At 50.6% G+C, this 14,306-nt stretch overlaps 1 protein-coding gene and 1 long non-coding RNA gene across 2 annotated transcripts in view; one reads left to right on the top strand and one right to left on the bottom strand.

Moving 5' to 3' along the window:
- Window positions 1–14,306, bottom strand: part of LOC308458829 — a 334,934-nt gene that overhangs the window by 155,854 nt on the left and 164,774 nt on the right. The window lies entirely within an intron of this gene.
- Window positions 4,108–14,306, top strand: part of ARID3C (AT-rich interaction domain 3C) — a 114,998-nt gene continuing 104,799 nt past the window's right edge. Inside the window, exons 1-2 of the mRNA XM_080973514.1 lie at window positions 4,108–4,430; window positions 4,994–5,623. Of these exons, the coding sequence (XP_080829640.1) occupies window positions 4,392–4,430; window positions 4,994–5,623 (669 nt within the window). The 5' untranslated portion in view covers window positions 4,108–4,391. The remainder of the gene's footprint in view (window positions 4,431–4,993; window positions 5,624–14,306) is intronic.

Genomic DNA, 14,306 nt, shown 5'->3' with positions numbered 1-14,306 from the left:
GAGGGTGAAGGAGCCTGCAGAAACACTTGTGGATATGGGCCAATATTTGAGCATTCAGTGAATAAATATCTAGACTAGCCTCCCCCAACATGGTATTTTGCAGATGCTCCAGACTACAATTCCCACTGGGAGTTGTCGTTCAAAACAACTGGAGGGTACTAGGTCAGGGAAAGGGAAAGGTAAAGGGACCCCTGACCATTAGGTCCAGTCATGGCCGACTCTGGGGTTGCGGCGCTCATCTCGCTTTATTGGCCAAGGGAGCCGGCGTATAGCTTCCGGGTCATGTGGCCAGCATGACTAAGCCGCTTCTGGCAAACCAGAGCTGTGCACGGAAACGCCGTTTACCTTCCCGCCGGAGCGGTACCTATTTATCTACTTGCACATTGACGTGCTTTCGAACTGCTAGGTTGGCAGGAGCAGGGACCGAGGAACGGGAGCTCACCCCTTCGTGGGGATCTGAACCGCTGACCTTCTGATCAGCAAATCCTAGGCTCTGTGGTTTAACCCACAGCGCCACCCGCGTCCTAGGAAACTTGACATCATAAGTCATGGAGAAGAATCTAGGGGAGCAAATTTCAGTTCAGCTGCAGCGCCCACCTTCCTTTGTGAGTAAACACTGAACAATCAGAAGCTGCAATGTGGTTTATTTACTCAGAAATATATCCTGTAGGACTTGCTTTCAGGGAAATATGCATAGGATTGGACCCAAAGGGAGTGAGGGAGCCTACAAAACGGAAATGCTCCTTTGACCATAGCCCACCTGAGTAACAGTGACCTAGAGCAGTGGCTAAAGGACTGTGCGCCTTTGAATAAGACGGTCCTGAGTTCAAAACTTAATTCTGCCATGAGCTCAGAGACAGACCATAGATAGGCTGCTCCTCTGTCAGTCTAAGTTCCCACCTACAAGATTGCAATGTTAATACCAGATTCCAAGCCAATAATGTGATTTCTTTAACGGGCATTTGGTATATAGTAAAGGTAAAGGGACCCCTAACCATTAGGTCCAGTCGTGGCCAACTCTGGGGTTGCGGCGCTCATCTCGCTTTACTGGCCGAGGGAGCCGGCGTACAGCTTCCGGGTCATGTGGCCAGCATGACTAAGCCACTTCTGGCAAACCAGAGCAGTGCACGGAAACGCCGTTTACCTTCCCGCCGGAGTGGTACCTATTTATCTACTTGCACTTTGACGTGTTTTCGAACTGCTAGGTTGGCAGGAGCAGGGACCGAACAACGGGAGCTCACCCCGTTGCGGGGATTCGAACTGCCGACCGTCTGATCAACAAGTCCTAGGCTCTGTGGTTTAACCCACAGCGCCACCTGCGTCCCTATTTGGTATATAATAGGGTGATAATTGGCTGGTTTGCTAGGATCACCCTTCTTAAAGATAGGAATGACTATGCTAATATTCCACTGAGAAAGAAAGTGACCAATATTTATGTAAATAGAGTTGCAAGGATAGATACCCATCAATTTCAGGCTGCCTTATACACTTCTCCAATGATTCCACCTTCCCATTTTTTAGAGTAGAGATTATTTCACAGGTTTCACTAGGAGTCATAGGGTCCCACACTGGAAGACTTCCCTCTATATTAATGGGGGGGGGGCTATTTGAATATTGTTTCATAACAGGATCTTAGGCAATGAGTTCATTGAACAGCTCTCAGAAATGTGTCTCCCAGGGACGTAAGGGGATAAAGTCTGTTAATACTGCCCTACCTTGCCAGGCTGTTGTGCGGATCATTGAACTAATGGCATAGGAAGTCCTTTAAAGGCTCTAACATATCATGCAAAGCCTGTGAAATGCTATGCTGTTGTTTCAACGAACGTCTGAGCCGCTTCCAAGCTACAGTTAAAGTGAAGTTTGTGATGAACGTCATCTATTACCCGTGTGGTTTTATTTCTCTGGGTTCCACACCCCCTGACGATGGACGTGCTACATATTCCTCGTGACAAACTGTGGCTTCACCGAAAACCTCCTGCTGCTTCCAGACCCTCTTCAGATTATTATTTGCTCACAACGAATGTCCATGTCAGTGCAAGTTAAATAATAGACTCCAGTTGCTGAGATCCTTGGACAACCGACACTCTATAAATATAGATTACCTTATAGATTATGTGCCACTGGATAAGAAGAGGCCCAGCCGTTTCCCTACAAAGTGTCAGAAGGGAGAATTATCCGCAGAAGGTGCTTTTAGGGTGGCTGGGTTAATCCACTGTCCCCTCTTTCCTTCCTTGCGACTCTTAACATCCAGTTTCTAAGGCTTTGCCGATACATTTCGAGTCCTGAATTTAGCTTCCAGCTAAAAAGATTGGCTTTATGCACAGGCGTAGCATGGGATGTGTTGGTTTAGGGCCTTAGGATCTTTAATTTTCATTTTTGGTAACTTTGCTGTGTTAAATGTGCATTCTATGGTCGTAATTCTCCTTTGTCATTTTTTTTTATTTGGGAAACTTTAAGAAAACATTTTAGTTTCCTGCTAATTTTGTTGCTTTGAATGTATACTTTATGTTTGACTTTCTTCAGTAATGTTTTATTCTGGATTGTTTCAATTGGATTTTGTGTATTATATACTATGATGTTAGCCGCCCTGAGCCTGGTTTGGCTGGGGAGGGCGGGATATAAATAAAATATTCTTATTCTTATTCTTATGGACAGGTAGTAAATGAGGTATGTTGAGAGGCATAATTTTATCCCAGCACGAGAGATGGTAGGAAGTCCTTCGTGCAGCACAAAGTTACACTGTGGAACTCCCTCCCACAGGAGGCCGCCAACCCAGATGGCTTTAAAAGAGGATGGGACAAATTTGTGGAGGACAAGAGGGCTATCAATGGCTACTAGCCAGGATAGCTCTGCTCTGTCTCCACAGCTGGAGGCAGCATAGCTTCTGAATACCCGTTGCTGGAAACCGCAGGAGGGAAAAGCGCACCTGTGTTCGAATCCTGCTCGCTGGTCTCACACAGGCATCTAGTTGGCCCCTGTGAGAACAGGACGCAAGACTCCGTGGGCCATGGGCCTCATCCAGCGGGCTCTTCCTTTCTTCTGCATGCCAAGCAGATGTTCCACCACCAAGCCAGGGCCCTCTACACACCGCCAGACTACAGCTCCCATCACCCTTGACCACTGACTCCGCCAGCCTGGGCTGATGGGGTTTGGAATGCAAGAGCTAAGTGCCACAGGTCCCCCACATGAAAAGGTAAAGGGACCCCTGACCATTAGGTCCAGTCGCGGCCGACTCTGGGGTTGCGGCGCTCATCTCACTTTACTGGCCGAGGGAGCCAGCGTACAGCTTCCGGGTCATGTGGCCAGCATGACTAAGCCGCTTCTGGCGAACCAGAGCAGTGCATGGAAACGCCGTTTACCTTCCCGCTGGAGTGGTACCTATTTATCTACTTGCACATTGACGTGCTTTTGAACTGCTAGGTTGACAGGAGCTGGGACTGAGCAACGGGAGCTCACCCCGTCGCGGGGATTCGAACCGCTGACCTTCTGATCGGTAAGTCCTAGGCTCTGTGGTTTAACCCACAGCGCCACCTGCATCCCTCCCCCACATGAACCAAGAGTTTAAAAAGTGGAGGGTAGAGGGCCTTTGCTACTGGACTCCACTTCACTTGGAAAGGGTTGCTTGTTGTTCCACCTTTCCAGGAGAAAATCAAACTCAAGTGGCTTATGATGCAAGTGACTGCTTTGAAATAAAATTAGGGGACTATCAGCTTTCACAGAGTTGGCTCTGGTTTTTTGGAAGAGTCAGAAAACCCACCCGGGATTGTCAGTCTTTGCATGTTGATGGAAGGAGGGAAGGAAGCTTCTTCCGCCCAGGTATTACTAGGTGCGCCCAGGGAGTCTCGGCCGGCTAGTCCGTCGGTGATCTTCTCTCTGGAGCAATTTCCCCCTCGGGCGATCCGCCAGCCCAGCCCAGCCGGCCCCCTGCCATTTATCACTCCCTTTGACGTGTTGTTAGCAAATGGGGATCTCTCGGCCGCTGGGGGTGGGGAAGAGGAGGAGGAGGAGGAAGGGGTCAGTCTTGTTTCTACTGCCACTTGTTGCAAGGGGGGGGGGAGGAGTAGGAGGAAGAGGAGGGCGAAAAACAGACCCCCCCTCCGCCCGCCCCTCCGATCTCGCCCACAAGGCGCAGGATCCGAATCCAGAGAAATATTTCGGACGCATCTGACACATGCCTCGAGGGGGGTGGGAGGAGGGGGAGGGGCAGACCCCCAACAACCCTCCCCGGACCAACCCCGAACGCCAGCGCGGAGGTCTCGATTAAAATTACATTCAGGCGGCCAGGCGGTCGCCCTCCCTCCCTCGCTTCCCATACACACGCCACCCCCCCCGTCGAGTTTGAGTCCATTTTTTCGCCCAGCGCGGCCAGGTGCGCAACGGAGAGGCGAAGGATGGGCGAAAACACCCGCGTCGCCACCAAATCCGCCCTGGTAAGCGGCGCCGGGCAGCACCCCTCGTACCCCCCCCCGGGGGGGCGGGCGGGCGGACGGCGATTCGGTCCCGGACTCCCCACCGCGCGGGTGGAGTTTGGAAGGAGTTTGTTTGCTTGTTTTAACGGGTGGGAGGGGGAAGTCAGCGTCGGGTTACTGGGACAGCCAACTTCTGGAGGGCTTCACGTGTGTGTGTCCCCCCCCACCCCGTCTCCAGCCTCTCCCGTCCAGTTTAATTCTTTTGATGGGGGGGGGAGGGAATGTTCTCCCCCGCTTTCCTTGTGAAGTTTCCGCGCGCGCTTCTCGACAGCACCGTGGGTGGGTCCCCAAGCGGACGCTCCCGGGCGGCTTCCTTCCTTCCTGACCCCCCCACCCCTCGGTCAGTCCCACGCCTTGGGCTCCTTCCCCTTCCCACCCCGGCGCCCTTCGGGGACCATCTTCCCTTTCCTCCGCCCTCCCTTCTCCCCTCCCGCCCCGTCTCCTTTTCTTCCTCCTCGGCTCCTTCGTCCTTTCTTCCTTCTGACGACCCCCGCTCCGTTTCTCTCTCTCTCTCTTTTTTCCAGGCTGCCGCCGCCTTCTCCTCGCCGTCGGCGTCGTCGGCTCCGTCGTGCTCGCCGGGGCGCGGCGCGGGCGCCGCCGGGGGGCTCCGGCTGGAGGCGGTGATGGAGAACCTGCAGCGGGCGCAGGCGGCGCGCCTCGAGGAGAAGCTGCGCCGCGCCCAGGCAGCCCCGGCCCGGAGCGGCGGCGGCCCCCACCCCCAGGCGCTCCCGGCCGGGCAGCCGCCTCCGTTGCGCGCCTCGCAGCCGCCGCCTCCGCACCCCGCCGCCGCCGGAGCCTGCCCGACGGCCACCCCGCTGGCGCTGCGCCCCTTCCCGGCCGCCGGGCGCTGCGCGGGGCTGCTGCCCTCGGGGCGAGCGCTCCCTCTCCCTCCGCCGCGCCCCGCGCCGGATCCGGCCGCCGCCCGCCGCCGCCCCGAGGAAGAGGAGGAGGAGGAGGAGGGCGGTGGCGGCGGCGAGGACGACGACGAGGAGGAGGAAGACGACGAGGAGGAAGCGGAGGACGACGAGCCGGACAACGAGGACCGAGGCGCCGCCGCCACCGCGCCCCGACACGCGCCGCGCCTCGCCTCGCCGCCGCTGCCCCCGGCGCCGCAGCAGCCCCACGAGTGGACCTACGAAGAGCAGTTCAAGCAGGTAGGCAGCAGGAACCCCAAATCTCGGTGTCATTAACCCCCCATGCAAGTGTGCGCCCCTCGACGGGACCCCCAAGGTGCTTTTATGCTGACTATAAAAAAGACGCCTCCCTCGCATCGCAATTGCGCCCCCAGATTTCCTCGTTGCCCAGCTGCGCCCTCGGAGCTGCCAGAGGGAAAACTTTGGCGCTGACATCTCATTCTCCAGTGGCTTGGAGATCTTTTGGATCCTCCGCAAAGGGGCAAATGAGCCCCAATTTCTTCCTCTCCCACTCTCAGGCCTGCCTCACGAACTGGCCATCAATCTCTCAGTTCTTTTTAATTCTTTCAAAGATACGTAATCTTTCCCCATTAGCTACTTCCCCCACCACACTCTGACAACAGTTCCCTTTATTTCCAGTGCTCCGGGTCATGTGGCCGGAAAAACAACGAATAATCCCCATGAGGACTAGCCTCCTTAGGGGCTGTGGTCTTGTGACAGTTGTAGGTGGGGTAGTGGAAATGGGGAAATTGGGTGGGTGGAAGGAATGCAATGGAGTATCCTGGAAAAGAGCTTGGCTGACAAGGACACTCTTAGGTTGTCAGTCCTGTTTGTATGTATTGTTACCAAATGATCGAGTGGGCAGGGTTTTCTAGGTCCTGGTGTGCAAGAATCCTGACCTCCCCTCCAGTTATTAAAGTTTGTAGGGCTGGAGAAATATTTTGAAATGTCGAGACAACAGCGCCACATTCTTAAGAGCCCGTGCTCTAATTCTGGGGTGCCAAAAGTTCAAGGCTGCTTCCAACCTGTATCTCAAACCCGTTAGGAAGGATCCAGCAGACCAATCTGCCAGTCTCTGAAAATATAGTTTGGTTCATTTGCAAGCCTCTTGAGAGCTGACCCCAAATTCCTCCTTTTGCCCCTGTTCATTCCATCTTCTTTCCAAACCTTTGCATTAGCTTCCCAAATAGCCCCCAGTGCCTGCCAGAATCCTGCAATATGCTGCCGATTTATTCTCAAATCAATTTTCTTTCCCCTCGGTATTCTACCCCCTGTATATACCCTCTCCATGGATGTTTCAAGTTTTGCAATGTCTCCTTGTTGCCTTAAATGTGCCAATTCTCATATATAGAACCAGGGCATCAAATAAAGTTCTCTTTGAGACAGGACCGCTTGTACCTCCGCAGGTAGCTGTTAGGGCCTTTTCCCTGAAAAAAACAATTCCTCTCACTGTTTTATGTCAAGGCTGAGCTACAGCTAAAGTTGTTTTTAGGGTGGTGGAATCTTGGATTTTTAACCAACTATTTCAGTTGGTGTGGTGTAGCGTTTAGAGTGTCTGACTAGAACCCTGGAGTCCAGGGTTCAAATTCCCAATCAGCCATAAAATTCACCAGGTAACTTTGGGGCAGTCCCTCACGCTCGGCCTAACCTACCTCACAGGGTTGTTGTGGAGATAAATTAGGAGGGAGGTAGAACCATGTACCATGAACCTTGAGCTCCTTGGAGGGGAAAAAGTGGAACAGAAATGCCATAAATGAATTTTGGGTAGTTTAAAACCACCGTATCCAATGCTGCTCATGGGGAGTTTTGCCTGTATAGCAAACTCCCCCCTCCTCTTCTTCCCTTGCGCACCCTCAAAATCTGTTTCGGAGGATCCCCCAAACCCCTGGAACAGATTTTGGGGGTGCACAAGAGGTTTCAGGAGAGAAGGAAGGAAAGTTCTGTTGGCCAAGTGAGTCTCCGGCACAAGTAGAACAGCAGCGTTCGTGATGACCCATCACTTCTAGTCTCTCCTTCTGCAGACAGTGGCGTGTGCGATTATTCATTTTCCTTCTTTGGGGATACATTCAGATATCTGAAAACAACTGCTGTTTCTACTCCCTCTTTGCACTTTTTCTCGGGTTCCTAGAGCTTCCTTTCAGGAGGGATGTTTTGCCCCCGAGAACGTCCCAATTCCCAAAGCGCTCTTGTTCTCCTTTACCCTTCCTCCGCCAGAATGATTGGGTACTATAACTGTTGAGTCGGAAGGGGTCTCCAGGGGTCATCCAGTCCAACCCCCTGCAATGCAGGAATTGCAGTGAAAGCATCCCTGACAGATGGCCACCCAACCTGTGTTTGAAAACCTCCGTCCCACGTGCTCCTTCCAGACTGGGTCCATGTTGCTCTGTCCGGACTGCTGCTAGAATTCTATAGCAGCCTCCAGATGTTTCCAGCTGCTGATGCATGCTGTACCCCAAAATCTCTGCAGGGCACCAGGTTGGGGAAGGCTGTCCTATAAAGTAGGGGAGATGAATTAACATGCAACAAGGGGAAGGGACATGGGACCTCCCCCATCACACTTTTCCCACTGCATAGGAAATTGCCTTCTGTTGGTCCATCTACCTCCATGCTGTCTGCGTCGACTTGGCAGCGGCTCTCTTCAGTTTTCCCCACTTCCTTCTTGGAGGTGCCCGGACTCGAACCTGGGACCTTCTGCATGCAAAGCAGATGCTCTTCCACTGAGCCAGGCAGCACTTGCCCACAATGGCAAGCTGGTTTCTCCTGGTTTCTTGCTGCCTCCATCTGTGGAGGGCAGAGCGTAGTGATTGTGGCTACTGGCCATTGAGAGTCCTCTCCTCCATGAATTTGCCCATTGCTGTTTAAAAGGACTGGGCAACTTTGCCTCTTGTGGCAGTGAGTTCCATAGTTTAACTATGAACTGTGTGAAGGTGCTTTTTTCTCAGCCAGGCTGGCTTGTGGCATTGGAGCTGTCTCGAGGGTGAAATGATGCCGGGGGGGGGGCAGAGTGCGTTTGTCACCATTCCTCTCCCCCACCCAAATGCTAAATTTATACTTTAAATCAGGTCCTCCCCATGGATGCATTTTATTTTTATTCTTTATTCTTTAAAAAAATTATTCCATTTTAACAATGTAACAATTTCATAATGTCTGGCATCTATCTATCTATCTATCTATCTATCTATCTAATCTCAATTTGGAAAATGCATAGCAAATAAGGAACATTTCTGACCGAGATACACATGCATTTTTATACATGGTTGCAACGTGCCTGTATTTAAAGAGTCAGCCCTGCCGCCATCACGCCTGGTTTTTTTGCCCCATCGTTTGGGATTGCCCAGAGGACCTCTACAGTCACTCAGGAGCTTTCCAGAGCATAGCTGTCAACTTTCCCCTTTTCTTGCGAGGAATCCTATTCGGAATAAGGGAATTTCCCTTAAAAAAAGGGAAACATTGACAGCTGTGTTCCAGAGTTAGAGCTGGAAGGTAGTTTATGCCAGGGATGAGCAGACTTCAGGCTTGAGGGGTCAACTTTGTTTTTCCCCCATTAGAACCCCTAAGTCTACCAGCCAGATCCTGCTGCAAATGTCTCACACTTAGAATGAAAGAATTCTGAACTTGGGGACTTGTTTTGTGCATGGGAACGGAACTGAGCTATCGGTTCTTTCATGCATAAATCCATTTCTGGTTATTTCAAGCGTCCTTCGTTTCACCAGCATAATTTGGTTGGGAGGTGGTCATTTCGTTGTTACTATTGTTGAACAGCTGGAAGTCAGAATTCCTTGCTGATCTACTGTATATCACTCGGAGAGCTACCAGTAGAGAGGGAGAGAGATTATCTTTTGCTCACCACTAAGCTGCACCCATTGCCTTCTTGCTCCTATCTGAATTCACGGAATGTGAATTTTAGACTTGCTTTGTTTGGGGAAGATTGCGCCCCTCCATATCCCGAATCTGCCAGACCTGTAATTACGATTACTTTTTCCTGGAGCTGCTTCCGCAGACCCCGCTCTCATGGTGGGATGGAGGAGGAAGGAGCTGGCTTTCGGTGATAATTTAGGATTTGTCAAAACCTGTGATGCGTCAAGAGGGAAGAAGCTGATTCCCGTGGCTTGATTCCTGGTTTGGGAGAGCTTGGGAAACAGTACTGGAATCGCTTGGTGGTTCTGCCAAATGATTGCGACTCCGCCCTTGGAAGAGACCTGTTTCAGATGATTCCGTTATCCTAGAAACACACACAAAAAAGCTTCCTTTTAGCTGGGTTGGCACCATGATCCGGGACACGCTCGAGAGAATCCACAGCACTTAACTTCCATTGCAATTCAGATCTTAAGGGTGGTAAAAAATTACAAACCACTTGGGTTTTCTATCCTTAGAACAGTGTGCAGGGATGGCTGTCCCAGGACATCACAGAGCTGGACTCCCTGGACCGATCTGGTTGAGTTCGTCCAGGCATGGGCAAGGATTATGGGCACATCCTTCATGTATAATAATAACAATAATAATAATTTCTCATTGGTGTTGCAAATTGTGTTCCCGGTATTTTCAGTGCTTTGTCCATCAAGGTGTGTGTGTCCTCCTTATATTTAGCTCTTCCTTCCCATGTTTAACGTTTGTTTTCGGGTGTAACTAAGCCCATTTGCGACTGCCTTCTTCTTCCTCCTCCCCACCGCATGCATCTGATGAAGTAGACTGTTGCCTGCGAAGAAGAAAGGAACCAGTTTGGGTTGCTTGAGATGTTGCATGTTCTCTTTGTCGGAAAGATGACGCGGTGTGCAGATTGTCTGTCGCTTGTTACAAAGCGTTGGTTTCCAGCTCCTTCATACGTGGCGGCGCATTAAACAAAGCGCATGCCAAAGGGCTCTTAGTTTCTAAGGGATCGGGGTGCTTTCTGTCCGCCTTGTATGAAATACTTAAAGATCAAGACACTGGGGAATTGCAGGGTTAGTTCTCTCTTGCTGCAAAATGAATCTGCGTGCCTGCTTAACTTTGCTGAGGATGTTCAACAGGGCCTTGCTTTGTGCTTCGCAGAATGTTTTGAGTGTAAATCTTTTCTGAACCAGCATGCTAGCATTTGTCAGATCAGCCCGGCAGCCAGCTGATTGATGGTCCAGCCCCAAAAGCCTTCTGCCTTCTTGTGCCAAGAATAGGTTGGACGTTCTCTTCCTGGAGGCAGCGACCGGACTTCAGAGCTCTGCGCATCTTTCTAGCCACGAGGAGCACAGTGTGTGGCCTCTTGTTGGGAGCTTCAGTTGGAGTAGGGAGAGGTTATTTATACAGCCTTTCTTAAATGGAAATTTGTGAAATGTTGGCACATTTATCCATAAATTTGTCTTAAGACACTAGCCGCTGTGCCTCAGTTTTCCTAACGTAAACACACCCCTGGGTGAGCACTTGGAGCCCCCTGAAATCTTGCTACCGCTCGGAAGAGGGACCAGTGTTAGAAACTCAGGTATCTAAGATAGGCGCCAGATGGCACCTTAAATCTAGGTTATGGGCGCCACAACAGAATGTTTGGGGGTCCCTTCCAATTCTGTGATCTCAACTACAGTCATACCTCGGGTTACACACGCTTCAGGTTGCATTTTTTTGGGTTAAAAGGTAAAGGGACCCCTGACCATTAGGTCCAGTCGTGACCGACTCTGGTGTTGCGGCGCTCATCTCGCTTTATTGGCCAAGAGAGCCGGCGTACAGCTTCCGGGTCATGTGGCCAGCAGGACCAAGCCGCTTCTGGCGAACCAGAGCAGCGCACGGAAACGCCGTTTACCTTCCTGCCGGAGCGGTACCTATTTATCTACTTGCACTTTGACGTGCTTTCAAACTGCTAGGTTGGCAGGAGCAGGGACCGAGCAGCGGGAGCTCACCCCGTCGTAGGGATTTGAACTGCCAACCTTCTGATCAGCAAGTCCTAGGCTCTGTAGTTTAACCCACAGCGCCATCCGCGTCCCTTTTTTGGGTTATGGACTGCCAAAACCCGGAAGTACGAGAACGGGTTACTTCCGGGTTTCGGTGGTTGTGCGTGCACAGAAGCGCTAAATTGCGCTTTGCACATCTGCAGAAGTGCCAAATCGCAACCTGTGCGTGCACGGACGCGCTGCTGCGGGTTGCGAACGCTGCAGGTTGCAAATGTGCATCCCGCACAGATCACGTTCGCAACCTGAGCTTCCACTGCACATCGCTTGACTGTAGCTTGCTTTCACAACAATTCACTTGCCCCAATATGCAAGGAGAAAAACACACAGTGGAAATGGAAAAAGGTATTAACTGTGGAGTAAAGCAGAGGATTTCAAACTGTGGTCATCAACCTGGTTCTCCGAACTCTCCATGTAGTCGCAACTGGACTCATGCCAGTAGCAAAATACGGCTGGGGAATTTTGAGCAACCTTTATAACAACAGGATTGCACAGATTCACAGAGTAGAGGGCTATCGATGGCTACCAGCCTCAATGGCTCTGCACTGCTCTCCACAGCTGGAGAGGCAGCATTTTCTGGAAACCACAGGAGGGGAGAGGACTCTTGTGCTCAAATCCTGCTTGCGGGTTTCTGACTGGGGCAGGAACAGGATGTTGGACTAGATGGGCCATTGGCCTGATCCAGCAGACACTTGTGTAGCTCAGTGGCAGAGCACTTTGCAAACGAAAGGACTTTGGTCCAATCCCCGATGTCTCCTCTGGGAAGCATCCCAGGGAGACACGAGAAACCAATGATCTACACCTGTCAGTATAGATCAGAGGTGGGCCATCCAGAGGCAGTGGTGAGAGATGATGGGAGCTGTAGTTCTGCAACATCTGGAGGACCACAGTTCTTTGTGCCAATGCAGGCAGAGCTCTGCTACATGAAACAGTGATGTGATTCAGTATAAGGTGGCTTCTGATGTCTGTAAGAGATCTTACAGCATCAGATCTGCTAGCAAAGCTTTAGCATTGGTTTATTACAGTACCTTCTCCATGCCAGCGTTAGAAATTAGCCAGGCGCGTTTTGCAACTGGTGCGGGTCCAATTGTGACCACGTGGAGATCTCTGGATGCCAGGATGGCGACTGGGGAAAGCAAAATGTCACGTAGAGAAGGATCTGAAATAGTTTCCTTGAAGCCTGAATTGGTTTTATTCTGGATTGTTTTATTTGATGTATTAATGTATTGTAAATGGCTGTGAGATTTATTTCTTTAAAATATAAAATGGTATAGGAATGGTAATAATAATAATAATAGTAGTACCTTGGATCTTGAACACTTTGGCTCCCGAATGATCGAAACCCAGAAGTGACTGTTCCGGTTTTTGAACAATTTTCGGAAGCTGAACGTCCGACAGGGCTTCCGATTGGATGCAGGAGTTTCCTGCAGCCAATCAGAAGCTGTGCTTTGGTTTCCGAAGGTTTTGTAAGTTGAACGGACTTCCAGAACGGATTCCATTCGACTTCCAAGGTACGACTGTAGTAGTAGTAGTAGTAGTAGTAGTAGTAGTAGTAATAAATCCTTTTTTTTTTAAAGTGCCTAGACATTCTATTGTAGTGACAGTAACCTAGGTTTAAGGAGCCATTTGGCAATTCGATTATATGAATTTCTTTTTTTATTATAAATTTTTATTGATTGTTTTCACATAATAAATTATTTCAACAATTGTATCCCCCCCCCATTTTTCCCCTCCCACCCCCACATATTCTCCCTCCCTCCCCCCTGCGACTTCCCTCAGTTCCTCCTTCTGGTTTATCAACACATATCGTTCTCTGCATATTATAAAAATCTCTGAATTATCCATCAGTTACGTTAACAAATAAATTTGTGTATGTTTATTCGAAACCTGCCAAGGAGTCCAACTCATTTGGTTGATTCTTTAAGTACTTTGTAAAAGGTTCCCATTCTTCTTTAAAGTCACAGTTGTCCTTATCACGTAATTTGTGCGTCAGTTTTGCCAGTTCTGCATAGTCCATCAATTTCTCTTGCCACTGTTCTTTTGTCGGGATTTCTTAATTCTTCCAGATTCTATGAGTTTCTAACACTGCTGCAAACAGGCAAATAATGCGGCTGTTGTTTGGCTTCAGTCATTCACAACACAGGAAGAACTCACAGTTAAAAGGTTGTAGTATCTGCTCCAGCTCCCCAATATGGATGCTGGGAGCTCAAGAAGCCTTCTAAGGATGTTAAGAGGCAGGGAAGGTGACAATTCCCAGACACCCCTTTTGCCTTCCACTAAAATTCCTGGTAGGAAACAAGTGCCCTTTGGAATTAGGGGATGGAGGCGGAAGATCCCTGCCTTGTTTATTCAAGGGAGAGAGAAGCTGAGCTGTTTGACGTGCTTGGGGGGAGATAAGGAGATGGAAGGGGCAGATAAGGGAATGGGGCTACCAGGCAGACACTGCCCCTTTCCACACCTCCCAGAACAAGCTACCATTCCCCCTTCTCTCTCTCCTCTCATCCCACCCACATATTTGGCGATTTGCATGTGCAGCAGGAAGCTGTTTGAGTAATCCCAGGTTGCGCCATTGGAGTTGGCAGGGCACCCACGGGGTCATCTAGTCCAACCCCCGGAAGTGCTAAACAATTTGGGATGAAACTTTGGGGTGCTGCCGCTCAGATGAATCGGAAGTGCTTTTGGCAGGTGGCAGCAGCGGGGGGCACACCTGTTGTGGCCCATTTTCAGGGGTAGAAGAATCGGCAGGCACAGGAGGGGTTAAGCACCCATTGACGTGGGCTGTGGCTGAAATTTCCTGGGTGCTTTGTTTAGGAAGGTGCTTCCGTTAGGAAGGGCCCTGGGTTGGGTTGCGGCAGGCCGGGTGTGCGCTTCATGTGCACCCCCAAAGGAAGCAAAGGTTTTGGAAGCCTTTCCCTGAAACAGCTGTCGTGAGGGGTAGTCCTGCCTGGACTACTGCAATGCGCTCTACGTGGGGCTACCTTTGAAGGTGACCCAGAAACTACAACTAATCCAGA

This window comes from Podarcis pityusensis (assembly GCF_964106645.2).
Source record: "Podarcis pityusensis genome assembly, chromosome: 11".
NCBI classification, from domain to species: domain Eukaryota; kingdom Metazoa; phylum Chordata; class Lepidosauria; order Squamata; family Lacertidae; genus Podarcis; species Podarcis pityusensis.
This window is presented reverse-complemented; position numbering and strand designations above follow the sequence as displayed.